Source organism: Cnephaeus nilssonii (assembly GCF_951640355.1).
Source record: "Cnephaeus nilssonii genome assembly, chromosome: 4".
NCBI classification, from domain to species: Eukaryota; Metazoa; Chordata; class Mammalia; order Chiroptera; family Vespertilionidae; genus Cnephaeus; species Cnephaeus nilssonii.
This window is the reverse complement of record NC_137075.1, coordinates 3,039,717-3,066,309: the sequence shown is the minus strand read 5'-3', so window position 1 is coordinate 3,066,309 and position 26,593 is coordinate 3,039,717. Positions and strand designations below refer to the sequence as shown.

General features: G+C 54.3%; 1 protein-coding gene across 1 annotated transcript in view; it reads right to left on the bottom strand.

The window, feature by feature from the left end:
* The window catches only part of CCDC33 (coiled-coil domain containing 33), a gene marked incomplete at both ends in the record, with an annotated part of 100,183 nt that overhangs the window by 68,786 nt on the left and 4,804 nt on the right, over positions 1-26,593 (bottom strand). The window contains 6 exons of the mRNA XM_079767689.1: positions 2,070-2,190; positions 3,369-3,460; positions 6,075-6,191; positions 7,953-8,062; positions 12,854-12,987; positions 25,303-25,466. Of these exons, the coding sequence (XP_079623815.1) occupies positions 2,070-2,190; positions 3,369-3,460; positions 6,075-6,191; positions 7,953-8,062; positions 12,854-12,987; positions 25,303-25,466 (738 nt within the window). The remainder of the gene's footprint in view (positions 1-2,069; positions 2,191-3,368; positions 3,461-6,074; positions 6,192-7,952; positions 8,063-12,853; positions 12,988-25,302; positions 25,467-26,593) is intronic.

Below are 26,593 nucleotides of genomic sequence, written 5' to 3'. Positions count from 1 at the left end.
CTTTCCTCTGGTCTTGGTCATGTCTAGATGGGTTGGTGAGACATTTTGGCTCCATGAGTTGTCCAGCTGAGGATGGCATTTCAGGGGTGCTGGAAAGATCCTGAGTCCTTGAGGACACCGCTGAGTCAGTAGATCAGCCAATTCTAGCAGCATCCCACATGGGGGACCCTTTTGATGTATGACAATAAATCTCCTTAGAATTTAAGTCCATGTGAGTTGGGGTTCCTGTTACTTGTAGCCAAACATGACCAGGGCAATGTCCAGGCGGGCCTCAAAGGGGGCATTTGGCATCAAGGGGGGGCATCTATGAAAAGGATGGAGCCCATTTAGCCTCTACCCCAGGCTTGGGTACTTTGCACAGGTTAGCCCCCTACATTTTCCTAACAGTCCAATAAGGTAGTAACAGTAGGTCTAGAGAAATTGGGCAGCTTGCCAAAGGTCACTCAGTAAGTCACAGAGGTGGGGTCCAGCCCCGAACCCCGCCCATGGTGCTTTGGCATGGCGGGCAACTGGGAAATCACAGCACTCCAACATGGCAGAGAGGAAGGTCCTGGGGTGTCCCCACCCCCGCCCAACTGAGAGAAGAGGAAACTGAAGTCAGAGTGGGGACAGGCAGGTCTGTGTGAGTTCTGAGCCCAGGATTGCTGATTGGTGTCCCTTCCAGGTGGGGCTCTGCCCACTAACCCCCTCTTCTCACTTGTACCACAGAAGCTCGCCTCTCACTGCTGGCGCCTGGGCACCTCTGTGCTGGCTGTCAGTGAGCTCTGAACCTGGCCCAACTGCCATAGTACGGGGTGACCTTCCACAAGTGTTCTGCCATCGCTGGACCTCTGGCCTTGAGTCCCACACATGCAGGAGGCACTGCGGCAGGCTTCTGTATTAAGGGGCACCTCTGCCACCCAGACTAGCCAGGCAGCAAAGCAGCCAGAGAAGGGCTGGGGGTGGGGAGAGTTTCACTCATTAAAGCAGCCAGTGCGTCCTGCCCCCTGGGACTGCCTGCTGATTGGTTTATAATTTTCTGGGCAAATGCAGGTCCATGTGTGAGATGACTCTGGGGAAATCAGGCCAAGGATTGGCTTGGGTTTGAAGGCTTTGTCCCCACGGTCCCCCTTTGTTCCACCCCTCCCTACCACCATCACTCTTGTCCATGTCCGTCCGAACCTTCTTCAAATGTCTTTGCCTTTAAAGGAAGATTGTGGCTCTGAAAGAGTGCCTCATTTTATATTTGCCGTGTCAGGCATGAACATTGGTGGACAGACAACAGGAAGAACTTCCCAAGCACCCTGTCTTCTTTAAGGCCCCTAGGAATGTTGGGAACATCATGTGGCGCAAGCTCCTGCTGAATGCAGACCATGGGAAAAGATGACCATTTGCCTGGACTCAGACACTCTCTGCACACCCCTCCCCAATATACTCAGACACACTGGCCTCCTCTCCAACCCCGACATGCACCCCCACCTGCACACCTGTGCTCTTGTTCCCACTTGCCCTGCTAAACACTCCCTGCTAAAAACTCAAGTCCTGCAGCTGGATGCCCAGGCTTCACATCCCTCTCACCTCTAATTAAAGCAAATTTTTATTGTGGTGAAATATACAAAACAAAAATTTACCACTTTAGCCACTACCTACTTTTAGAACTTTTCCAACCTTCCAAACAGAAACTCTATACCATTAAAAACTAACTTCCCCATTCTCCCTGGCCCCAGTCCCTGGCAACTACCATTCTACTTTCTGTCTCTGAATTTGCCTCTCTAGGTACCACATTTAAGTGGAGTCACAATATTTGTCTTTTTTCTGTCTTCTCTCCTCTGATTTTTATAGCTCTGGCAGCCCTCTGGCTTTGTTATTAGGTTATCCATTATCTGGTGTTGATGTTTACCCTTTTCACCAGAGCTCCCCATGGGCCGCTTCTCTGCAGCACGGACGGCACAGCCCTAGGCACACGGCAGATTCGGTGAGCTCCATAGTCAGGTGAACAGCTGACTGACTGAGTGAGGGACTGGATGAATGTGTGGGTGAGTTGCTAGAGGTCTGGACCAGTGAGATGTGAAGTAGGGAAGGAGCCATACCTGAGGGCACCCGTTCTGGCTGACTTGAGGAACATTGAAGTTCATCACAGATGGAATAGAGAAGGAGAGTGGGGTGAAGGGCAACCCCAGGGAGGCTGGATCCTGGTTCATCTGACTGACCCTGGGGAGGCAAGGAGACAGGGGTCAAGCACTGCTCAAGGCTGCCGTCCTTCAGGCCCTGCGTCCAGCACTCCTGACGCTGTGCCCAAGTATGGCAGCCAAGGGCCCCCAAGTGGACTCAGGATTGGTGTGAGAGGGAAGTGCAGTGGCCCACCTAGGACAGGTAATGGGTCCTGGTCCTTCCGATCACTAGTAAGGACCTTGGGAAGCTCATCTTGGTCAGGGGATGGGATGCAGCTCCCAGGTCTCCTTCCCCATGACTCACCGTGGCCTTGGCCACATCTGAATGCCCCAGCTGCCCATCTTTAAAATGGGTCTTGCATCCCTGCCTCACCTTTGGAAGACCTTGTGAGAATGGCCCACCTCATGGTGGAATTCTGGTTTAGGCTTGGGTGGCATGGAGGCTGCAGGGGTGGGGTTCAGGGTGTGAATCACACACGCGCGCACACACACACACACACACACACACACACACTCGCTGAGCTCATAGGAGGGCTGGGAGTGAGGGCATCAGTTATCTTCATTTCTCCAAACCACAAGGAGGGCGCATGGTTTGTCAGAATTCAACAGGTGGAGCAGGTGAGTGAGGGACCCCTCCCAGACATCAGTCAGTAGAAGCGCAGAGGCGGACGGCTCCAGAGAGGGTGCTGTCACAGAGGGCACACGTTCCCTGGGGAACTCTCCACACTGCGTGTCTCCAGTGGCCAGTCTGGACTGAATCCCCTCCTGAGGACCGTGACGCTCATACCCAAAAACAGGTCTGGCGGGAGGGGGATGAGCTCGGGCTGCGGCCAGGGAGACCTCATGGAGGGCAAGGAAGGGGACCTTTGGGCAAGGCTAAAGGTCATGAAGTTCTGGATGACCCTTAGGCTGCCTCCTTTCGGAACAACCACCAGACAGTGAACCACCTTGGCCGTGAACTCGAGTGGTCGGTGTGAGGTGGAGAGGTAGGCTGAAAGGGCTGAGGACCCCTTTCTTCACAGTATGCTGACCCCCCTCAGCCTGCTCTCAGGAGGGGTCTGAGCTGCCCCTCTCCACGGGCTGTGGGTAGCTTCCCGGGTCCTCAGTCCCAGTGGGGAGGCTTGAAGGGCCTCGTGGGGGAGGGCAGGATTCTAGCCATCCCTCTCCTCTGTATTCTGCCCCCTCCCTCCTTGCTCACACCACTTGGGCCTTACTCACTTAAACTCCGTGTAGTTGGGGACCACCCGGGCAATGACCACCATGGGACTGGGGTTGTTGAGTAGGGGTTCATTTATTCCCCGAAGAAAGACCTGGGGAAGAGAGGAGGCAGGTGAGCCCCAGGTGGCCTTTAGCTCTCTCCGGAGCATGGTTAGCTAGCCTGCCTGCCATCTTCCTTTCCAAAGACGGGCTCGTTTCTGCCGCCATACCCTGCACTGCTCCTGCCTCTCTAGGGTCTTTCTCTGCTCAAGGCCGTGTCCTTCAGGCCCCGCGCTGGGCACTGGGTGGGCAGCAAGAGAAGACACGGATTCTGTCCCACATGCCTCCACTGCCGTCCCAGGCAGCTCCTGATCTGGATCTGGGCCCTCAATCCTTGTCCCCCCAGCTGAGATTCCTGTGGCTCCTTTTACTTCTCTGACCCCTCACTGGCCTCTGCTCTTGTCCCTAACCCATCCCCTTTCCCAGGCAATTTGATACATGGTGGCAAAATTGCTGTCTTAAAAAGAAATTAGATTATGTAATTCCTCTGCTTGAGATTCAGCCGTGACCGCCCTTCCCCCCAATACCCTTAGAATAAATGCCATAATTTTTACCATGATAGTCAAGGCCTGCACAAATTGGCCTGTCTGCCCCTTGGCCCACATCTCCTGCTAGCCCCCCAGGCTCCACAGGGGCAGGGACTTATCTACCTCATTCACTGCTGTATTTCCAGCTTTTAGCCAAAGCACCTGGCCCAAAGCCCCATGTGTGTTTGTGGGATAAATGAATGAGGAGAAAGGGGGCAAGGGTCGGAAGAAGCTGGCTGTGTTTAGGAGGGTGAGAGAAACAACCATAGAGACTTGGGAGGGGAAGGAGGAGGAGGGTAGCAGTGGCCTCAGGGAGAGGGCTGGGGTTGAGCTAGTCTTGGAGGCTGGGTGGGATCCTTGCTATAGGTCTACTCTAGCTCAGCCACTTACTAAGTCTGGGTCATTAAGTCACTGTGGCCAGTCCCTGCTCCACTCTGGGCCTTAATGTCCTAACTTGTACACTGAGGGGTTGACCATAATTTCCCTGGTCCTTTTAGTTCTGATCTTCAAAGGGAGGAGAGTGCCTAGGAGTAGGGACTTATTCTGGACACATGCTGGCATCATGAGGTGGCTCCCTTTTCTCCCCTCCACCCTCAGCTCTCTCACCTAAGCCCCTTGGTTGGGACCCATTCCTGACCCATTCAGCTGGCTGCCAGCTGTGAGCTGATAAGGATTTAAAATAGTGCTTCGAGGCTGTCAGCTGTGGGGGCCTCTGAAGACTGGATCCCTTCTCCAAACTCAAATGATGAAATCTCTGATGATGGCATTTCAAACTTGGGATGGGGGGGTGGGGGGAGTCTGGGCCTGAGGGATTTTACTGGAACGCTGTCAGGCTCTGTTGCTTACAGGGACTCCAACAGGTGTAAGGGCTAAGGGGGGGGGGGCGGTCTGAAAGGTGAGGGGTGGGGACTAATTTATCACTGTTCTGGGCTGAATGGTCAGGTTTGGATGAGACAGCTGCCCAAGCACACCTGCTCATGACAGCCCTGTGAGGAATGGGAGCAATTTCTCCTCCCACTGTCCTCGCTGGTCTGCCCTCGGGAGCCTATGGGAGGACAGCTATGCTGGGGCAGGGAGGGTGCTGGAGGGCAGAGGAGCCCGACTCTACAGGGGGTGGTGGATCCACAGTGAGCCCCTGCAGGTCAAGGTGTTCTTTGTGCAGGAAAGGGCGTGATTGACGAGGGGGGTGAGGGGAGCAGAGGGTGCCTACAGGTCTGGCAAATGCTGGCATCCATGAGGTGGCTATGGGGAAGCAGATGTGTGGGCCAGGAGATCTGCGCTCCCATATCAGACTGCTCTTGAGGCTCCATGGCCCAGCTGTGAAATGGGACTGAAGAACACTTCTTGCTCTGTCATGGGGTGGATCAGAGGCAGGGGCAGGGGCAGGGGAAGCCTGAAGCTTGGGCCTCCCTGCCTTCATCCTGATCAGATTCAGGTCATGGCTGGATTTGAATCTGTCACCTGGGCAGTTTGGAGACTGGGAGGGAAAGGAGAGGGGTTTAGGTATCTGGACTATATCCTCCTGGAGCATTGCTAATCCTCCTGAAGCCGTGAAAGGCTTAGTATAGAAAACAATGGTGGTGGGTATGTGTGGAAATAGGGCCTGCGCCTGCCTGGCTAATGGAAGGCTCTAGAAATAGTTATTGAATGAATGAATACCTAATTAGAAGACCAGCCAAAGCTCTTCAGAAAGAGGATTCAAGGAAATATAGGGTGGCCCTAAAACTGTCACCTGAGGGATGTAGGCCCTACGTCAGGGGTCACTACTTTGGGAGGGCCAGGACAGTAGAGAAATAATCAGGAGACATGAGCCGAGGTGGGGGCTTTTCCTGCCCCATGGGATTCAGACAGACATTGTGCTTTGGAAGCCTCTGTCTGCCCTGTAGCACTCCCTGCATGGTGTGGAGGAGCAGAGGGAGGGGAGACAAGGTTAGGTCGGGGCTGTGTGCCTGGAAAGTGCTGGATAATGTTAGGCATCATTTATCTTCATCTCCATCTCCATCATCTCTGCCATCCCAAGGCTATTCTTCACAAACCACTTCTGCTCTTTTGAAAGTCCCAGTCTTCCCCAGACACCTCTGCCTCACACCATCAAAATTTGACCCCTTTCTGCCCCGCCCCCAAGGGCCCAGGCTGGCACCTCCAGAGCTCTGTGGTTACAGTCAGCTTGGCGGGGGATGAAGCTGCCCTTCCGGACAACAGTTGCGTACAGTTGGGTCTTGGCAGTGGCTTCATTAGCTTTCCCAGTCTCGGTGGGCTGGGAATAGAGTCAGGGAGGAAGACACGCGAGAAGAAGCTTGACTAAGAAGCAGACCCTGGTCATAAATCCAGCCCTCCGCAGACAAGCATTGGCATTGCTCCACCGGGGCGCCGAGCTGATAATTAAAGGCTCCCTGTGAGCCCTTCCAAGGAGATCAATAGAATAAATCTTCCCTTGTCTATTTGAATATTTCATTGCCCTCACAAGGACCATGCCTGCCAGCTGTCTTTGTAAAGATGTGATAACTAGGCTTGGACAGAGAGCCAGGAGGCCTGGGTGATGCTCCCAGAACTACAGCTGAAGTACTGAGTCTCCCACGTGAGTCACTAATCTCTCTGGGCTTTGCTTCCTTGCCTCATTCTGAGGTCCTGAGTGTGGGGTTCTCCTTGAGGCATAGGGAATGTGCAGTCCCCCGAGATCATGGTTGAGGAGTCATTTGAAAAGGAAGTCAGTACCAGGGCCTGGGGAAGGGAGGCAGGAAGGGAACTAGCCTGAACTGAGCACATACTATGTGCTGAGCATAGTAGGTGCTTTATGCACATCATTGTATTTGATCCTCCAAAAGGCCATGTTAGGAGGCATATTATCTTAATTTTGTTGATGAGGAATGGAGACCCAGGGGGTTAAACAGCTTCCTATGGATATATAGCTAGCAAGCAGAAGACCTGAGAGAGGAACCCAACAATTCAACTTCACATTGTTCTTTACTCTGAACCACTGTAGGGAACTGGAGTGCACAGTGGAGGAGAGAGAAATGATGCTTCTGCTTTTCTTTGGCCCAGTGCCTGGCACACAGTAGGTGCTTAATAAGTACTTGAGCAACGAGAGAGTAAATTCTCCTTTCCACCAATCAGCTCTGGGGAGAGGGGGTAGGCAGGGGAGCTGGCCTAGGATGCTCAGACCATCAAATGAGTGGCCCGAGGCCCACTAGATGGGTGCATTCCAGGGAACACCTTATCTCCCATATACCCCAACTCTCTTCAGGCTTCCTCCTGCCGAGGTAGCATGTGGAGGCAGCACTGAGTGAACTGGTTGGGAGACGGTGTCACCTGGATTCACACTTGACTCTGCACCTCACTTGCTCTGTGATCCAGGATGAGAGGGTTCTTCTCTCCTGAGTATCAGTCCTATGTATGCAAAGTAGAATTCATTTTGAGAATTAGAGATGGTGTGTATACCATATAGCCCAGGACTTGGAACATAGCAGGTACTTTGCAAATACTGTATGAAATTGATTTTTAAAACTTTTTTTAATTGATTTTTTACAGAGAGGAAGGGAGAGGGATAGAGAGCTAGAAACATCGATGAGAGAGAAACATCGACCAGCTGCCTCCTGCACACCCCCTACTGGGGATGTGCCCACAACCAACGTAAATGCCCCTGACCGGAATCGAACCCGGGACCCTTGAGTCCGCAGACCGAGGCTCTATCCACTGAGTCAAACCGGTTTCGGCTGAAATTGATTTTTAGATATACTCTTACTCTTTCAACATATATGAAATCAGAATGCATTTTCAGTTGGTGTATTCATTTAATGTGGTAGATATTCTATGCCATTTTGACTGTTTTATGAAGATCAATTTGGAGAATTCCAAATTTTTATGGGTATCATTCCTGTTTTTTTAGCCCTACAAGGTCCTAGACTGGCCATACTGCAGGGTGGGCATGGATGCCCAGAGCCACTCTGAGGGAATAGCTGGGGGCTCCCCACTACCTGTCCCAAGCCCATGTGGGCCAGAGCACAGGGCTCTGACTCACCTTCACCAGCTCAAAGTGGTAGGGGTGGAAGACACGCAAGTACTTGATGGGGATTTGATAGAACAGCAGCTCCTCTTTTTTGTTGTTGTCTACCACCTTAAGGACCACATCTGGAGAGAGAAAAATGGAGCACAGAGTTAGGATCAGGCTTAGCTGACCACTATCCCTCCCTCTGAGTTGAAAGACATTGCTGAGAGTAGGGGAGCAGGGGCCACACTGAGGAATCCACACACAGGCACACATGTGGAACACACAGGCACACATGTGGACACACAGGCACACATGTGGACACACAGGCACACATGTGGAACACACAGGCACACATGTGGACACACACAGGCACACATGTGGAACACACAGGCACACATGTGGAACACACAGGCACACATGTGGAACACACACAGGCACACATGTGGAACACACACAGGCACACATGTGGAACACACACAGGCACACATGTGGAATACACACAGGCACACATGTGGAACACACACAGGCACACATGTGGAACACACAGGCACACATGTGGAACACACAGGCACACATGTGGAACACACACAGGCACACATGTGGAACACACAGGCACACATGTGGAACACACACAGGCACACATGTGGAACACACACAGGCACACATGTGGAACACACAGGCACACATGTGGAACACACACAGGCACACATGTGGAACACACACAGGCACACATGTGGAACACACACAGGCACACATGTGGAACACACAGGCACACATGTGGAACACACACAGGCACACATGTGGAACACACACAGGCACACATGTGGAACACACAGGCACACATGTGGAACACACAGGCACACATGTGGAACACACAGGCACACATGTGGAACACACACAGGCACACATGTGGAACACACAGGCACACATGTGGAACACACACAGGCACACATGTGGAACACACACAGGCACACATGTGGAACACACACAGGCACACATGTGGAACACACACAGGCACACATGTGGAACACACAGGCACACATGTGGAACACACACAGGCACACATGTGGAACACACACAGGCACACATGTGGAACACACACAGACACACATGTGGAACACACACAGGCACACATGTGGAACACACAGGCACACATGTGGAACACACACAGGCACACATGTGGAACACACAGACACACATGTGGAACACACACAGGCACACATGTGGAACACACACAGGCACACATGTGGAACACACACAGGCACACATGTGGAACACACACAGGCACACATGTGGAACACACAGGCACACATGTGGAACACACAGGCACACATGTGGAACACACACAGGCACACATGTGGAACACACACAGGCACACATGTGGAACACACAGGCACACATGTGGAACACACACAGGCACACATGTGGAACACACACAGGCACACATGTGGAACACACAGGCACACATGTGGAACACACACAGGCACACATGTGGAACACACACAGGCACACTTCACAAGCACTGCCCGAGCCCCTGCACAGGATAAGGCTCTATGCGAAGCACTGCTAGAACCCAAAGATGCCATTCTCATCTAGTTGGTCTAGAAACTCCCAGCTCAGGGATGGACACATGCAGAAAGGAGCCCAGCCCCCATGGCAGAGATATACCTGTGCATGCTCAGAGACACACAGCAAGTAAGGATAGCACCCCTTCCCAGGAATAAGGCTTTCTCCTCCCCTTGGTCACAAGCACTCTCACCTTTCCTCAGGCAGGGATTATCTCTCACATTTTGCAAATGGGGAAAAGAGATCTGCTCAAGAAATCTTCAATACAACTGTCAGTAAAAGTCTACTCCACTACATGAAAACTAAACACTAAGAATGATGCACCATTTAGAAAACTCCCTCTAAAGACACTATATTTTGCCATAAAAATGCATAAACTTTGGATGAAATTCAAGGAGAACACCAATGACCTGGAAATAGTCATAGCAGTACTTCTTAGTGAGCACCTACTGTGTGCCAGGCATGGGGGTGGGTGCTCCTGAGCCTATTCCAACAAATCCTCACCCTGAAGTAGGAAGGAATCACTATCTCTGTTTTTTTAAACATGGTCACTGGATCTCAGAGAGGTTGTATAACTTGATCAACATCACACAGCTAGTAAAAGGCTGATGGAAGAGGCTGAATTTGGTGAGACATTTTCTACTCTGGAAGTCTATGATTTGAAGAGAAAGAGGAGCTGTGGAGAGAGGAAAGGAGTAGAATGGTGGATGAAGGAGTGAGAAGGATTGAGGGAGATGGAGGAGGAGAGGAGGTAAAAGAGAGATCTAGAGAATAATGGGAGAGAGGATTGAAGTGGACAAGTGTACTCTTGTGTAGCCCTCTTGGCCTCTGCCTCTCTTCCCTGAGATAATGACATTTCAGAACCAGGAACAGCTACCTGTTCTGTGGGCTGGGCAGGCTGGAAGCTCAGTGCTGCGGGGCGCTTGGAGCTGGGTGAGTCCTTTGGGTTAGGGAGTGGAGGTGGAAGCTGAAAGCTTTACTGGTTACTTTTACTCTCTTTCTTCTCCCCAAAGCTGCCCTGGACACAGAGAGAGGGAAAGACACTTGCCACATTCCCTCAAAGCTAGCCATATGGGATCCCACTCAAAGGGAAGGGGGAAACTGTGCACCAAAAGGATTTGAGGTTGCCTTGAAGAAACTAGAATAAAACAAGGGAGTTGAAGTAAGCAAATCTGGGTCTTAGTACCAACATACAAACTTGCTCTGTGATATTTAGCCAGTCACTTAACCTCTCTGAGCTTCATGCTCCTGCTCTGCAAAATGTTAAAACTTTAAAAAGAAAAATGCTGTCCCTCTCCTAATCTTGTTATAGGGAGGGGAATGTGTTTTTCAAGCTATAAAATTCTAAGCAAGTGCTCCTCGTAGCTGTCATTACTTTCCTCCTCGTTAACCACCTGCAGCGCTCCATACACTCACCCAGCCCTGAGCAGACTGAGAAGAATCAGCTGGGGGATTCCAGCGTTCCAAACCAAAGCTACAGCAGTAGCTGTGGAGGCTGCAGCCCCGCATGGCCATTACCCATGGGCTCTGAGCCCCCATGTCCAGTTGGAATTTGCTGAGGTCAAACAAGGGGTGAGTGCCCTACTTTTTCCTCCCCACCCCAATCTCTGTGTGGGCAGCCAGCAGATGAGTGGAATTGGGGTGAGTGGACAGCCATACCTCCCTGTTCCTGTCCCTATGCTACAAATATGCTTCAACAGCTCTCAACAGCTCTGGGCACCGTGCCCCTCAGCCTCCCACTGTCCTTTGTGAGGCCAGCGAGCTCTTTCTACTGCCAGCCTGCTTTGGCCCTGACACAGGTCTGAAACTGCCCCCCCGCTTTGCTTTTCATTAATACATCACTGAGTTACCGCCTGCCCTTCCTCCACCTCTTGGCTGGTCCTCCATCTCCCCAACCCTCCCACTGTACACATCACCACAGCAACCATTTCCAACCAGCATCCAGCTACTTCAATATGAAAAGAGGTGTCTGCCAATCTTCCCTGCCTGTGGGGGCAGGGTCCCCACCTCCTGTCCCCCCTACAGTGAACCCTGCTTCCCTCTCTGCTGCATAGATAGGCTTGAGGCACTCATCACACCCTTTCTTGTGTTACCCCAGCTGTGCAGAGCCCAGGGTGGAATCCCAGTCCAGACTCATTTCCCACAGTCACATAGATGCAGGCACACACACACACACACACACACACACACACACACTACACACACGCTCTGCACACACAGACATGTGTGCCTACAGGCACAGCCACAAGCACATTTTTGAACACACATGATGTTCACACATGCACATGAACCAGCATGCAGACATTCACAAAGACAGGTACACACCTGCATTTGTACGAAGTCCTAGGTCAATTTTTTCCTCCTCTTTCACATTTTTTCGTATCATCCCAACAGCCCCGCCTATCCCTTTATGGTGGAAAACAGTCCCCTGGCTTGACCCAAGACTAGCCTCTTTCCCTTTTATTTATGTCCCTCTTCAATCCTTTTCTCTCTCCTCATTCATTGTCTTCACAACTGGTTTTCTGCTCTTTGTGGGGTGCGGTGAGGTTTCAAGGAGGAAGGAAAGCCTGTCACCTGAGAGAAGGACCCCCTATGAGATGGGAGCCTGAAGTTCTTCTGACTAAATACTAGATAAGACCAGAGACCAGAGCTCTCACCTGCTCAGGCTCCCAATGGAGAAAGCAGAAGTATGCACACGCATGCGTGCACACCGGTACCTTAAATTGCCTGCAGTGTTCGAATCTGTCAGGACATGGGGACTGGAAAGGCTTCTGGGGTGGAGGAGTGAGGGTTATCAGGCAGTTTCTGAGAGCAGATTCCGACCCTCGGAAGCACAGGAACACTGCTGGGGACAGCGCTGGGCAGGACCGGGCAGGATAGGAAGCGTGTAGGAAAACAGCTAACACGCTGGACCTACAGTGAGCGCATGGATGCTGAGTCCCTCCGTTCTCCACTTACTGGTTCCTTGAGCTTGAGCCAGTTACTTAAGTTCCCTGAACCTCAGTGTTCCCATCTAAGCAGTGGGAGCAGCACTGTTCCTGTGCGGTGCGACTCCTCTGAGAGATACTTGGGTGTGCCAGGAAGCTGTGATGTGCTGTGTCAGTGGGAAATGCAGCAATAACTACCGTGGAAATAACAACAGTGGTCATAAAGAAGATAAGCTTTCATCGTCTGGAAAATTCGTTTATGTAGGATAACTCATTTTTCCAGCAGGCTAGGTAGATGAGGAATGACAGTATTATAATTTTCTTCTTTAAAGTGCTTTTAACTGAGCCCAAGGAGGCATTCAGGTGGCTTCCGGCTGAGTTGAGAGGGAGCTACTACCCCTCCCACACACACCGGGCCCGCCCAGCCCCCTGTCTTACCTTCTTGCCTCACATCCTCAGCTTGGATCTCCACTGTGACTGTGTCACCCCAGATGGGGTCTTTGGTAGGCTCTGAGGTCACAGATGTGACTGCCTTGGAGTCCTGGTTCTTTGCTTCCTCAGACGTGGTTTTCCTGGGGAGGGGTGGGCAGGCTGAGCCAGAGGGAGGGCGTCCTGCCTGCTCCTCCCCCCTCCTGACTCCACAGTCCATAAATCTGAGCAAGGAGTGGACACGGCAGGAAGATGTCTTTCCCAGGCAGACACTCCTGTCAGCTCAGGCCCAGGGGAGCCAGGTTCGTCTTCCGCTGCCCTGCCTGCTCCGGTGACCACACTGTCTCGCTGGCCACCTTGAGGCCTTCACATGGACGCGGCACCAGAGCTCAGAATGGGGTGGGAGTGGGGGACACCTTGCCTGTCTGTCTCCCTGCCTCTGCCCGTGCAGGGCTCCCCAGCAGGCGCTTGTGTCCACAGACGCTCCATTGTCGTCTTGACCATCTTCTCCAGGTTCTGTTCGGTGGGAGGAAGCCTCTGGGCAGGGTGGCTGGGGGTACTGCCTGGCTCCCTTCACTTCCCTAAGCTTCTGGTCCAGCCCCTCCAGCTCTGAACCCTTCCAATGGAGCACACACATGCCTTCTGCAGCACCCACTGTGTGCTGGGCCCTGGCATGGGGCAGGGTGGGGGGAAGAGTTTCTGGCCCTCAAGCACTCACAGGCGGTGCAGGGCCGTGCTGTCCAAGGCAGCTGGAGCTTGGGCCCCTGCATCCCGGTGCATCTCACAGTCTCTGGGACGAGAATCCCTGAGATCAGAGCCATCACACAGCTCAGTGAGAGAGGTAATACGTGTTCTGCTGAGGAGGTTTTTATGTCGGAGCTGTAATGGTGCGGCGGTCCCGGGTAAGGGGTCGTTGGAGAGTCTGTGGCAGGGGGCGCCTTACCGCACACTTGGGCCGGAGAGCAGAGATGGTGTCCTCACCAGTCTTGGCCCCACTCCCGGAAGTCCCCAAAGGGAGTGTGGGGCAGGGGGGTCTATCTGCCCCAGGTGTTAGCAGCGCCAGCCTGCGGTCCTTCCCAGCCCAGCTTGCTCCTTTCCTCCAGAAAGCACGCTGGCCCCTGGCCCTCACTGCTCCCTCCCTCCTCTGGGCTTGAGTGACACAGGAGCCTGACTCCTTGTTCGCTCCTTGTCACAACCCTGCTCCTGTGGATGATCAATCTTGTGGGAGCCCCATCTCCGAGCTCCCCTTCTGCTTTGACTGAGGGGCTGTATGGGTCCAAAACAGGGTCCCTGATTCAGACCATCTGGGTTCCAAATCCCAGCTCTATACCCTACTAGTTGGGTGACTTTGGGCAAGGTATGTAATCTTGCTGTGTCTTCCTTCTTTCATGTGAATGGGGGTGATAAATGCAGGGTTGTTGTGGGCATGAAGTGAAATATTATGTGTAAGGTGCCTGCCACATTGTTAAATACCATAAAGTGTTAATAATAATAATTTTAATTGTCTCTGGGCTGGTGTCTCCCCATTGTCTACAAGTGAGGGTCTTTGGCTGAAGTCCTAGAAAGGGTACAGGCTTTTAGCCACACAGAGTTGGGTTTTGAGCCCACAGTTATCTCCTAGCCAGGTCACCCACCCTCTCTGAGTTGTGTTGCCCTCATGGGTACTTGGAAGGGCTGGGGAGAAAGTGGGAAGCTCCTGCACACAGAAGGCCCAGGCCTGATAGTCCCTCATTTGCGGTATAAACAACCTGGGTGTTTCTCAACGGGACCTGACTGAGGGCCACATGGAGGGGAGTGAGGGGAGCTCTGATGGAGGGCTGAGGGGAGCAGGGCTGGGTCTCCCAGAGAGCTGGAGCCCTGCCAAGGGGGCTGTCAGGCTTGAGAGGAGAAGGCATCACTGCTGGAGGGCCTGGAGCTCAGCCTGCCCCACCCCCAGTCCCTCCCTCAGGCTCTATGACCTCTGCTGACTGAAGGGTGCAATCATGACCCTTCTGCTTCTGCTCTGTGCTCTGCGTCTCTCCCCTGACAGCTGCCCTCAAAGTCAGAGGCCTCAAACTCAAAGCAGCCTCCTACCCACTCTTGTCCGCCTGCTCGGTGCATTGCCTGCAGGGTGCTTGCCTCCACTCCTCCGTGGAAGAGCTTAGGGAGGGGAGATTCCAGGAAGCTGTGGAAGGAGGAAGTCAGCCCTTCTACACCCTACACCAGTGATGGCGAACCTATGACACGCGTGTCAGCACTGACACGCGTAGCCATTTCTGATGACACGCGGCCGCTGAGGCGGCCGCATGCCGAGGATGAAACATTTGCGAAATAATGTTTTTTCCTCAAAGTGACACACTACCCGAGTTATGCTCAGTTTTTTGGCGACGTTTGACACACCAAGCTCAAAAGGCTGCCCATCACTGGCCTAAACACTACTCAAAGCCTCAAAGCTCCTGCACCATGCACAGGTTGTTGTTTTTTGTATCCCCTGGGGGCCTCCCAGTGCACTAAGAAGACAGAACCAAGGGTGAGTGAAGGCCTTAAGTCACAAGCAGTGCAGTGACAGAATTCAGGTTGGAACTCATGACCACATTGTCAGCCTGTCTTTCATCCTCCTGTTAGCTTTGGCCTCTTGTCCCCTTCCCTTCTCTAGATAAGCTCCTGGGAGTCTGGCAGGAGGAACACCAGGTGGGAAGAGACAGGGAGGACGGTGAGCAAAGCCAAAGGAGCTGACTTCACTCAGGCATGGAAAGAGTTAAGCAAGCACCTCTCCTTCCTTCCCTCAGACACACACCAGAGAGGTGGGTCAGGGCTAGGTGAATGGAGATGAAATAAGTCTGGAGGGGTGAGGCCCCAGGGGAAGGGGAGAGCTTTTAGCAAGTGGAGGGAGGCTGTCAGGATAATGGCTTTTCCTGGCACAGCTGCCTCCTCCAGGTCTTGATGCTATTCTAGAAACTGAAGAGCTAGAGGGGCCTCTGATTCCACACAGAAGGAGAGAAGGGGACCAGCTCATGCCCTGCACCCAGCCCCTATTCTGTGCCTACAGCTGGGCACATGGAAGGCCAAGTTCTAGGACCCTCAGGCCCCTGAGGGAACCAGGTCTCCAGTTCAGTCTCAGAGCCCAGGGGCCTCTCCAGGACCTGCTTCCACACAGCATCTGCAAGACGATGCCCTCCCTCTCTGCCCCTAGAGCTCTGGCCTGGCCTCTAGCTGGGCCTGGGGGAGCTGCTGTTGGCCATGCAGCTGTCCTGGGGCTCAGACTTAACCCAGCCATGGTGGGGAGGGTTCAGAGGCACAGTGCAGCAGTCCCAGGTCCAAAGCTGCTGGGAAATGTAACCCTCCACACCTGGCTGGGTGCTGGAGGGGTATGTATGTGTCTGACAAACTCTAGCCAGGTGGCCCTGTGGGGGCCAGGCCCAAGCCCAGCTGTCAGTGTAGGGAAGACAAAGGACTTTGCTGTCCTTCTGTGAGGTCATAACTAAGGCAAATGTGTGGTCTGGCTCCCAGGAGCTGCTGCTGTGAGCAGAGGTCAGCGGTGGAAAAGCACAGGACATTGATGGATGGTGCATAGGCTCCGGAGCCACCCTCACCCTCCACTGACCTCTGACCACCCGACAAGGCACACACCTCAGGGACGGAACCTGTGTGCCACTGTACCTGCACACACACACACACACACACACACACACACACACGCACGCGCGCGCGTTGCCCCAGAGGGGTTTGTGTGCCGCAGTGTACCAGATCTCTGACCCTATCCCCATCTGCCAGCCCTCAAGCTGCCTCCCAGGTCTCTAAGGCTACTCCCAGCACCTGCCCAGCCTGTCCTCTTGGTCTTCCACGCTCCTCAAAGCCTCAGGGCATGAACAACTATCAAGGTCCGGCCTCCTCCAGGGCAGGGCCTTGGAAACCCAGGATGCTGGCCACCTGGCTTTTCCTAAATGCCAATCCCAGACACCAAGTTTGGGTCTGTTCTGGCTGCTGGGTTCCTGGCTGGGCAGACCCCTGAATCTTGAAAGACCAGAAGGATGCTCCCAGCGAAGGAGGTAGTTAGGCAGCCTGAGAAGGATGCATGCCAGGCAGAGCCTTTAGATGGACGGTGGTAAAATGAGACGTTTTATGACCTTTTGACCTAGTGCACCATAGCCCTTAGAGGAGGAGGAATGTGGGTAGACATAGAGGTGAACTTCCCAATCTCACAAGAATCACTTGAATCACCTGAATCACTCTGATTCTGGTTCTTGGCCTAACATGCATGGAGTTCAGTTCAAGTTCTGAGGTCTGGGGCATCTCAGATATAAAGCCCTGCTTCCTACCCCTTTCCACAAACAACAGCCTCCCCGACAGGCCCTATTACCCAAGGCAGGGGCCTGGAGCCAGTAGCTGCCTTCTGTTTGGGAGACTGTGGGCAAAAGATGAGTGCGTTAGATTTACCTGTGTATTCGCCACCTCCCAACCAGGCCGTGACCCCTTGAGGACGGGGACCCGCCTGACACTACCGGAACGTTCCCAGCTCCCAGCCTGGGCACGGGGAGGCCAGCGCGCGTCTGTGAACGGAGGAAGGCCCGGGAAACTCCCGTGGACACAGAGGCAGCCCCTCCTCTCTGCTCCGCTCGGCCAGCCCCGGCCCAGACTGCGGGACCCTGCTCTAACTGTTCCAGAAGCTCCGGGGCTGGGAGGAGGGCTCTGATCCTCCCAAAGGAAAAGAGGGTGCCTCTCACACACACAGAGGACACATGGCTATGGAGCAGTCACAGGCCCCTGGGAGGAGAGGACAGCAGCGAAGCTGGACGTGGGCGTTGCGTCTGAGCGGGAGGAGGAGGCGATGAGGAGCGGCCTAGAGATCCTAACCAAGCTGAGGCAAGTGGTCTGCACGTAAAAAACTGGCCCGTTTTACATAGCCACCGGGGTTTCCGGTTTATCTTGAAAATGTGAGAGAGCTGCCTGCATTCTTCCAAGGCAGAAATCAGCGGGGGTGACTCGGGCTGCTTTTCAAAATAACCTGTGTGCTCTCCAGTTTGCCACAGTCGCCTCCACTCTCTATTGCCTCACACACCTGGCTGACTGGAGCGCTGAAGGCCCTGACTTTGCCTTCCCAGGTACCATTCCTATGACAGAAGCTCACTGTGTGTGTAAGGACCACTGATGACCGAAATGGGAAGGGCACAAGCAGGAGGAACTATATTGGAACCCAAACACCAGCTTCCTGCCCAGTGGCCTTCCTCACTTTTCAATAGATGCTCAACCATCTAGCATCTGACCTTGAAGCCTATGGGGCCAGACAAGGGCAGAGGGACGCCAGACCAAGCCTGGAAGGAGGATCAAGCCTCCTGGCTACTCATGGTGTCCTGGGAGGCAGGAGGAGCCCGCCAGAAGCTATGCCCATGCTCAGAAACAGCCTGGGCAGAATGCCACGAGGACACCAGGAAGGCCCCTGGCCTGCCTCACTGCCTGAGCTCTCACCACAAGTACTTCTCCTGGTAAGCTCTGCCCTCCTGGACCGCTCCTTCAGGGTCCTGGCACTGCTCAGGGAGAGCTCATGCCTTTTGGTTGTGAGTGAGTGTTTCTGGCATGAGAAGATCTCAGGGGCCTGAGCAGTGGTGAGAGGGGGAGATCTGAAAAGAATTCTTATGGCTTCAGTCTGGCTGGGGGCGTCGCAGGCCAACCCTTCCTTAACCACTGATGTCAGCTGTGTTTATAGTTCTGGGACACAGGGATGTTCTCAATGAACAAAAATTCTGAAGCTCTGAGCGTAGAGGGACTGACATTATGGGAAAGTCAGACCACACTGTAAGCTCGGGAACCTGAAGGGGAAATAAGACCCCAGATTCCCAGGTCCTGCTCCTTCACCATGTGCCTCTTCCGACAGGCATCCTGCTGGCAGAGGGAAAGAGCCTGGGCTCTGCCAGACAAGCGGCCAGTGGCTAGATGGTCATCTTCCTGTGCTCCACTCCCACTGGCAGCCATGTGACCTAAGTCCCTTCATTGCCTGGGCCTTGGCCTCCTTGGCTATCACATGGAGCCAAGGCAACCTGCCTCCCAGGGCTACCGCATCAGAGCCAGCGTGCGGAGAACCAGGCTCTGAGTGAGCACAGCCATGGTCACTGCCACTGCACGGTGAATAATGATTAATTTCTTTTGCTGAGCCCAACCCTCTGGCTGCTGAGATGAGCCTGTGAGTCATGCCAGGCCTCCGTCTACTCCACCCAAATCCCTGCCCTCTGAGGCCCCTTGGCCAAGGCCCATGGCCAGACAGGGGATGGTGTGAGCAATCCAGATCCTAGCCCGGGGGGGGGGGGGGGTACAGGGGTGGGGGAGGCGGGGCGGTGTCCTCAGACTTCTCTGGAAGTCTGGCTTAGGGCCCTGATGCAACAGTCCCCTTCCAAGTGGGCAACTGCTGCATAAGGATCAAGGCCGGGACGAGGTGGAAAGAACCTTTGGATTCTGGAATCCTGGATCCTGGCTTCGTTACCTACTAGCTCTGTGACTTTGGGAAAGTCACAGAAATGCTCTGAGTCTTGGTAACCTCATCTGTAAAGGAGATAACATTTCACCTAGCTCACAGGACTAAGCAATAATTAAATGATGCAAAACACACACAGACACACTGAGCACATTTGCCAGGTATATGGTAGGCACTAGATAAATATAACCTTTCTCCTTCCTCTTTACCAGGACCTTAGACAATTGTCCTACACCTTCTTCAGTCAGTCACCAGGGGGTGATCAAGGTCAGCCTCAGTCTGGGACCAGGGTCAGGACTCTCAGGCTCATCCAAGAAAACCAACGATCCTTTGAGTATGACTAACTGACCCCGATCTGTGCCCTGCCCTCCCTCTCGGGCTGGGCCAAGCATGCCCCCGGTGCACAGGGGAGCAGCCCCTCCCCCCTCAGTGCTGGCTCTGTCCCTGCTCATTTGCTCTGGGCAGGAGGCAGTCAGAGAAGTAGCTGCCAACTGTCAACTCAGCCATCCACCCTTTGGCCGGCGGTCAGAATCCCACAGGCTGTCTCCTGGCTGGCCCTTCCCACACCCTGACCTCTTGGGCACCCCCACCTCTCAAGGTCACTGCCTTCCTGGTCCCTGCTGTGCTCTGACTGACAGGTCTCTCTGTGCCAGGATGGGAGGCAGGTTCTAGGCAATGCTCAGGGACCAGGAGCTTGAGCCCGGTCCAGACCAGTTAGGGGAGACCTCAGGCCTGAGCACTGACCCAGCAGATCTGGGTGTTGAATCTGTCTTGGGTAGTAAAGCTGGGACTCCTGTTCCCAAGAACTAAGGCTGTTTCCCAGGCCAGAGCACAGCCTGGAGCAGCATGGAGGCCAGCCCTCACATCCTGACCACGGCAAGATTGAAGCTCAGAGAGGAGCAGGGACTGGCCGGGGTTCACACAGGGAGTCAGGGGCAGCGGGCCAGACTCTGGGTTTTCCTGATCCCATTCTGGCTTTTCCTCTTTGCCCGAGGCTTTCTTCTGACAGGTCTTACGGTGAGTGCTGCTAAGGATACCCCTCACCTCCAGGACATCCCTCACCTCCGTGTCACTCTACCAGCCAGCATCTCCCCCATTTGGCTCTGCCATCTCCACAGTCCTTTGAGGTGGGTTCCTGGGTGAGGTATTCAGGCACTGATAGGTGACATAACTTTCCCAAAGTCACAGAGAAAGCTAGAAATGGGGCCAGATTCACTCATTCACTTGTTTATTCATTCATTCATTCAACATTTGTTGACAGCTTCCTATGTTCCAGATACTGTGTAGGGATGGGATGGTAAGCAAAACAGACCTGGTGGTTGCTTATGGAACTAGTGGGGCACAATGGGGGAGGCACTGAGGAAGAGTAAGCCAATCTATATAATAAAGAGCCAGGGTCCTAACGACAGTTACTACTGAAGGCTTGACCAGAGGGGAAGTCAGTGCTGGGTTGCTGTGGCGACCCAGCACTGACTGCCTCAGGGGCTGCGGATCAGGCCCGGAGAGAGGCCTGCAGAGAGAGAGGTAGGGTCTGTCCATAGTCTCTGAGGCAGCAGTTGATCAGAACTTGCCTCTCTTTCTATCCTGGCCTGACCAACAACCGGGCCTCCATTTCTCTCCAGGCCTCCACCAGGGCTGCTGATCAGCCCCACCTTTCTGATCAGGCCCCGTTGATAGGCCCAGAGATGCTGACTGGCATAGAAACTGACCAATCAGAACCAAATCTGGGTGAATGTAAGGAGCCAATGGCTGCCTAAGAGGCGGAGCTTTTGATGCTGACTGGCATAGAAACTGGCCAATCAGAACCAAATTGGCCAGCAGAGGAGGGCAGTTGGGGGCGAGATCATGCCCACAGGGGAGGGCAGTTAGGGGCAATCAGGCAGGCAGGCAGAGGCAGTTAGGGAAGATCAGGCAGGCAGGCAGAGAGGTTAGGGGTGATCAGGCAGGCAGGCAGAGGGGTTATGGGCAATCAGGCAGGCAGGCAGGTAAGTGGTTAGGAGCCAGTGGTCCCAGATTGTGAGAGGGGTGTCTGACTGCCGGTTTAGGCCCATAGGGATTGGGCCTAAACCGGCAGTCGGATATCCCCCAAGGGGTCCCCGATTGGAGTGGGTGCAGGTTGGGCTGAGGGAACCCCCTCTCCGTGCACGAATTTCATGCACTGGGCCTCTAGTAATCACAAAAAAGCACACAAAACATGAAACTATAATAAGGGGGGAGGATTTAGCCTGGCCTGGGAAGTTTGGGAGGGCTTTCTTGAGGAGGTGATGACTAAGCTGAGATCCAATGAGGGGAGGAGGGGAAGGAAGAATGTTCTGGGGGAGGGAGTGTGCAAAGCCCTGGAGTGGGAGGGAACAGGGTCTGCTCAGAGAACAAAGAGATGTCTGGAGTGGCTGGAGCAGAGAGAGTGAGTGTTTGGGGGCGGGGGGGGGGGTCGTATTAAGGGGCCAGCAAAGACTCACCCATGCTGGGTCGGGAATCCTCTTTATTCTGGGAGCAATGAGAAGCCATTGGAGGGTTCAAAGAATGAGTTCCTTTGGTAGTATGGTACCATGGTATCAAATAGTAACCTGCCTTTGAAGGGGGTTTGAAGAGGGGCCAGTACCAAGAGCAGAAGAATAATGTAGTAGCCTAAGGTGGTGGAGCTGATGGAGAGAAGCAGCAAATTCAAGGTACGAGAGAAATGACACAGCTTGGTGATGGACTGGATGGGGTGAGAGAATGTAATTTGATACCAGGATGGGGAAGAGATCATGTGGAGAGTATAGAGAAAGAAGAGCAAGTGAGGGCTGAACCCTGGGGCAGGTCAACATTTAGTGCCAGGAAGAAGAGGTAAAGGGGTGGTGCCCAGAGAGGAAAATAAGAGAGGGGGCATTTTGGAAACCAGGAAAAGAAAGGGCTTCAAGTAGAATGAGTGGTCATGAGGGGTTAATGCCCCGGAGAGATCACAAAGGGTGAGATGACTGTTGGATGTAGGATCAGGCATGACGGTCACTGGTGACTTTAGAGAAAGCTGTTTCAGTGGAGAAGTGGGATCAGATTGGAGCAAGCCAAGGGCTCAGATGGGAAGAGGCAGAACCTCAAGACGAGCCAAGTGGACTTGTTGGCCTGGAGGATGCATCTTATTACTAAACTAGAGGCCCAGTGCACACATTCGTGCAGGGGTGGGCCGCTCGGGGTGGTCTGTGGGGATCAGGCCCCAGCTTGTGCCCCCAGGCTTGCAGCCCCACAGCCCTGCCTGGCACCCTGCTGTGGCCTGGCACCGCCCCCTGAGCTGCTCTACCATCCCGCCTGTGGGGCAATGGATCGGGGCGGGGGTGGGGGGGCTTCCACCTGGCTCCCTCAGTGCCTGGGAGTTTAGTGGTGCCCCCCACTGGTTGCTGTCTGTGGGGCGATCGGGGCCCCCACTCGCACCCACCTTGTCCTGATGCTGCCCGCTCACCTGCTCCACCATCCCACTGCAGTCCTGCTCTTGTTGGGGGTCCATCGGGGCCAGCAGCACCTCCACTGCCGCCTGCTGCCAGTGCCGCATTGCCGACACCCGCCATGTTCCGCACTGCCCCCTGGTGGTCAGCGCATGTCATAGCGAGTGGCCGAACTCCAAAGGGGACAATTTGCATATTAGGCTTTTATAATATAGGATGGCTCAAGGCTGGAGCCTGCATAGTGGTAAAGCGGCCACATGCCAAACTAGGGATGTTCCTTCTTAGGACCGGAGCCCTCTCCGACTCTCCTCCAGCGGGCTAATGAATGCGTAGCTTGGGCCCTTGTGCTTCAACCCCAACTCCACCTCCTGTCACCGTGGGTCTGCCTGCTGGGGATGCAGCAAACCCAGAGAGGAGGGCAGAACTGGCAGACAGGAATCCCGTGTCCCACCTCCCATCTGAGATGAGACAAGGTGGAATGGCAGAGAGCAGGACACTAAGCCAGGAGACCAAGCTGAAGGCAGCAGGAAACACAGGCAACAGAAAGATAAGAAAAAATATTTCGAAAGAATATGAAATTATATGTTTAATATGTGTTAATATACTATTTACTATTAGTCAATATATAAGATATATGTAATATATATCTTAAGCATCAAAATACTCATCGTGAGAAAAACAAAAACGCAAGTGGACTAAGTAATGCTCATTGCGGGTGTGCATTGTATTGTTTGGAATCAGACACACGGGGATACCACGTTCTCCCCAGGGCTTAGGGCTTCTGAGGGCGTGGTCCTCCCTCTGGGGTTCCTGCCTGGAGCTGGGGGCTCGAACGGAAGCCCTTTTCAGGTCCCACCAGCTGGGCCTTCCTTCTCGAAGCCCTCCCTTTGATTCATTTGCATCCCATTAGCGCCCGCCGCCAGGAGGCCTGGGACGCAGCTCCCTGCCCCCTCCCTGGGTGGAGAAGGGTGCTGGCGAGGCGCTCCTCCCGCCCCCACACCCCACACCCCACACCCCACACCCGAGCTCCAGCCCAGCACAGCGCCAACTGAGCGTTCCCATGGCAACCGGGTGAAGGCGCAGGTCGTGACGCCTGTGGAGGAGCAGCGGGCCGCCGAGCTCCCCCGCCTCCCACCTCACACTCCACCCCCCCCCCCCCCCGCCGCCCCCCGCGCTTCGCCCTGTCGCCGGGCTGGATTGGTGAGAGGCAGGGCCTCAATCTCCCTAGATGATGGGCGATAATTGGTTTATGGAAATAGCTGAGCAGAGACCCAAGCTCCCCGCCAGGCCCTCTCTCTGCCACCTGTCCTTCCTCTCCGCAGAAATGGAGCTGGGGGAGGAGAGGGGGGAGAGGGGAGGGGGGGGGAGGGCCTGGGAGCTGGGCAGGTGGGGATGGGGCTTTTGAGACAAGCAAGTGTTTCACCTGTTGGTCTCCAGCCCACTTTCTGTCCTTCTTTCACTCTGTGGGGGGCAATAGTTGTTACAGTACCTGGTGTTGGCTTCAGTGGCTCTTTGGCCTCTAAGTCTGTGCTCAGGCTTATGCTGGGTGCTTTGTCAGAGAATGTTCCCTGTCCTGGGGACCCTACTGTGGGGAGCAGAGCAGCAGCACTTTTTTACATGAAGTGCGTCTGGCCAGTTTGATACTGCCCTGGGCCTCCCAGGAGGGAGAGCTCAACTTCGGCGGCTGCCAGAGTCAAGGAGGCATGAGCAAGGCTTTGAAGGTGGGGTTTCAGCAGGTGTTGGGGAGAAGGCTGGGCAGGCACTCTCCAAACGAAAATGTGCAGAAAAGCCAATAGGCAGGCACTGAACGATGCTGTTATTGGTGGAGGCGGGGAGGTGGAGGGAGGTGGAGCGGAAGGCCCTGGTGGCTCCCAGTTTCTACAGAAGGGGCTAAGGGATGGCAAACATGGCGGGGGAGGGGGCACTGCATAGTGCTTTATAATCAAGATTGAGCAGATGCCCAACATCCATATGGAAGGATGGCTGGCTGGAGACTCTGTAGCCCTTTGATGCCATTCTGAGAGAAGAGAGGTCCATGAGATTGGCAGCAGGCATGGCATGGCAGGCCTCGCTCGGATACCAAGCTATGAGGAGTGTGTACCCTGACTGCAGCTGGCTGGAGGGGATATGGCAGTGCATTAAATGACAAGAACTAGAGAAGTCCCTGTGATAGAAATGACCAGAGCGTAGTGGGGGCCAAGGAGGAGGATGGTAGGATGGGGCACCCAGAATCTGGAAGAGGTAAGACCCAGAACTTCTCCTTCCTTTGACCACCCTCACCCCTCACTGAGCGTAGCCCAGGTCTCTGCATCCAGGGGCCCTGTCCCTAAGGTCAGGCTGTGTCCAAGCCCAGCCCAGTGGATTGTGAGATCAAGGAGTGGCCTGCCCTTTGCCCGCCAGCCCTGGTGAGCAGCTTCCACGCAGCAGGAAGATGCCGGGCCTCACATTTGCCGAGTCACCCAGCCCCTTGGCATTCTCTCTGGCTATCACAGTCCCAGCCCCAAACCTTTGGGTGCCCATACTCTAAATAACCATACTGGTTTCTGCTCCAGTGGACACCAGGCCCTGACCCACTCTCAGCAGCTACTTACACTACTACGTATGGCCACGGCTCAGAGCCATCTTTGCAGGCAGGGAGGTTGGTGGCCCCATGGAGTGTGACTGTGATAATCTCCTTATTAGAAGGAGACAGGTGGCTGATGACAGATTCCACAGTCTGGGTGGTGTTTGGGGAGTCCTCTGGGCCCTTGGCGACCTGTGGAGAGAGCCAGGGCTGAGTGGCCTCTTTTTACTGCCTCCTGGTAACTCTTGTCCTCTCATATCTCCTCTCCAAGTAACCGTTTCCCTCTGTCACTCCCCTGCCCAGTCTGGAACTACGGTTCCCAAAGGGGCAGTTGTCTTTGACCCCATTTTCTCCCCACCTCTGCCCCACAGCCCACTCCTCTCCCAGAGTCCCTCCTGCCTCTCCCCAGGTCCTGGGTCCATCATTTCTTGCAGAATGAGAGAGGCCACCTCACCTTTCAAGTCCAGTCCCACCTCTAAGCCCTTACTTTTCCAGGTACCCTGCCTGTAATTCCCAAATCCCTCCTGCTTTTGAGCTCCTAGCGGTTGACCTTCTTCTGTCTCTCCTGTAACCCCACCCCAGTCCACCTCAGGTTCCCCTGTGCACGGCACTTTACAGTGTACAAAGCTTATCCATGGAGCCACCCAATGCCTCAATGAAGATGAATGATTTGTCTGTCCCAGATGCCTGGTCTGTCTCCAACCCAGAGCACCCCGTGGACCCGGAAGGAGGAGAGAGGTGCCCGCCCACATGTGGCCTCCTGGGCTGGTTGCCCCAAGCAAACTCATATGCAAGGGCTCAATAACTCAATAGCTTGTGGATTCATGGCCCAAAGGGCCATGGTGATGAGAGCTGCTGAGAGGAGACAAAAGCTACAGCTTGGGGCAGTCAGGGAAGGCAGCTGGGAGGAAGAGGCCTTAAAGGGTTGGGAGAACGCATGGGTGAAGCAGGGAGGACCAGCGGGAGAGCAGACAGATCCGAGGCAGCTGCGTGGGAGGGGCGGAGCATTCCGAGGCCCAGGGCAGGCTCCGAGTGTCTCCGGAGGCTCCAGGGAGTCACGGGATTTGGCGGAGCCGGGCATTTATGGGTGAATAAACAAGAAAGCCATTAAGAACCAAGTAAAACACAGGGGTGGGGAGAATGTGGACATGGGGCTGCTGTGACTTGGGGTATCTGGGTCCTCTCTCTGCACTGAACCACTGACTCTCTCCAGGGCCTGGAACTGACGTTGACACAGTTGACCCAGATTAACCTGGCAGGAGGCCACCCCCACCCTCCTCTAGCTTGCTTATTAATTGGCCCCAGCTGATGTGAGGGGC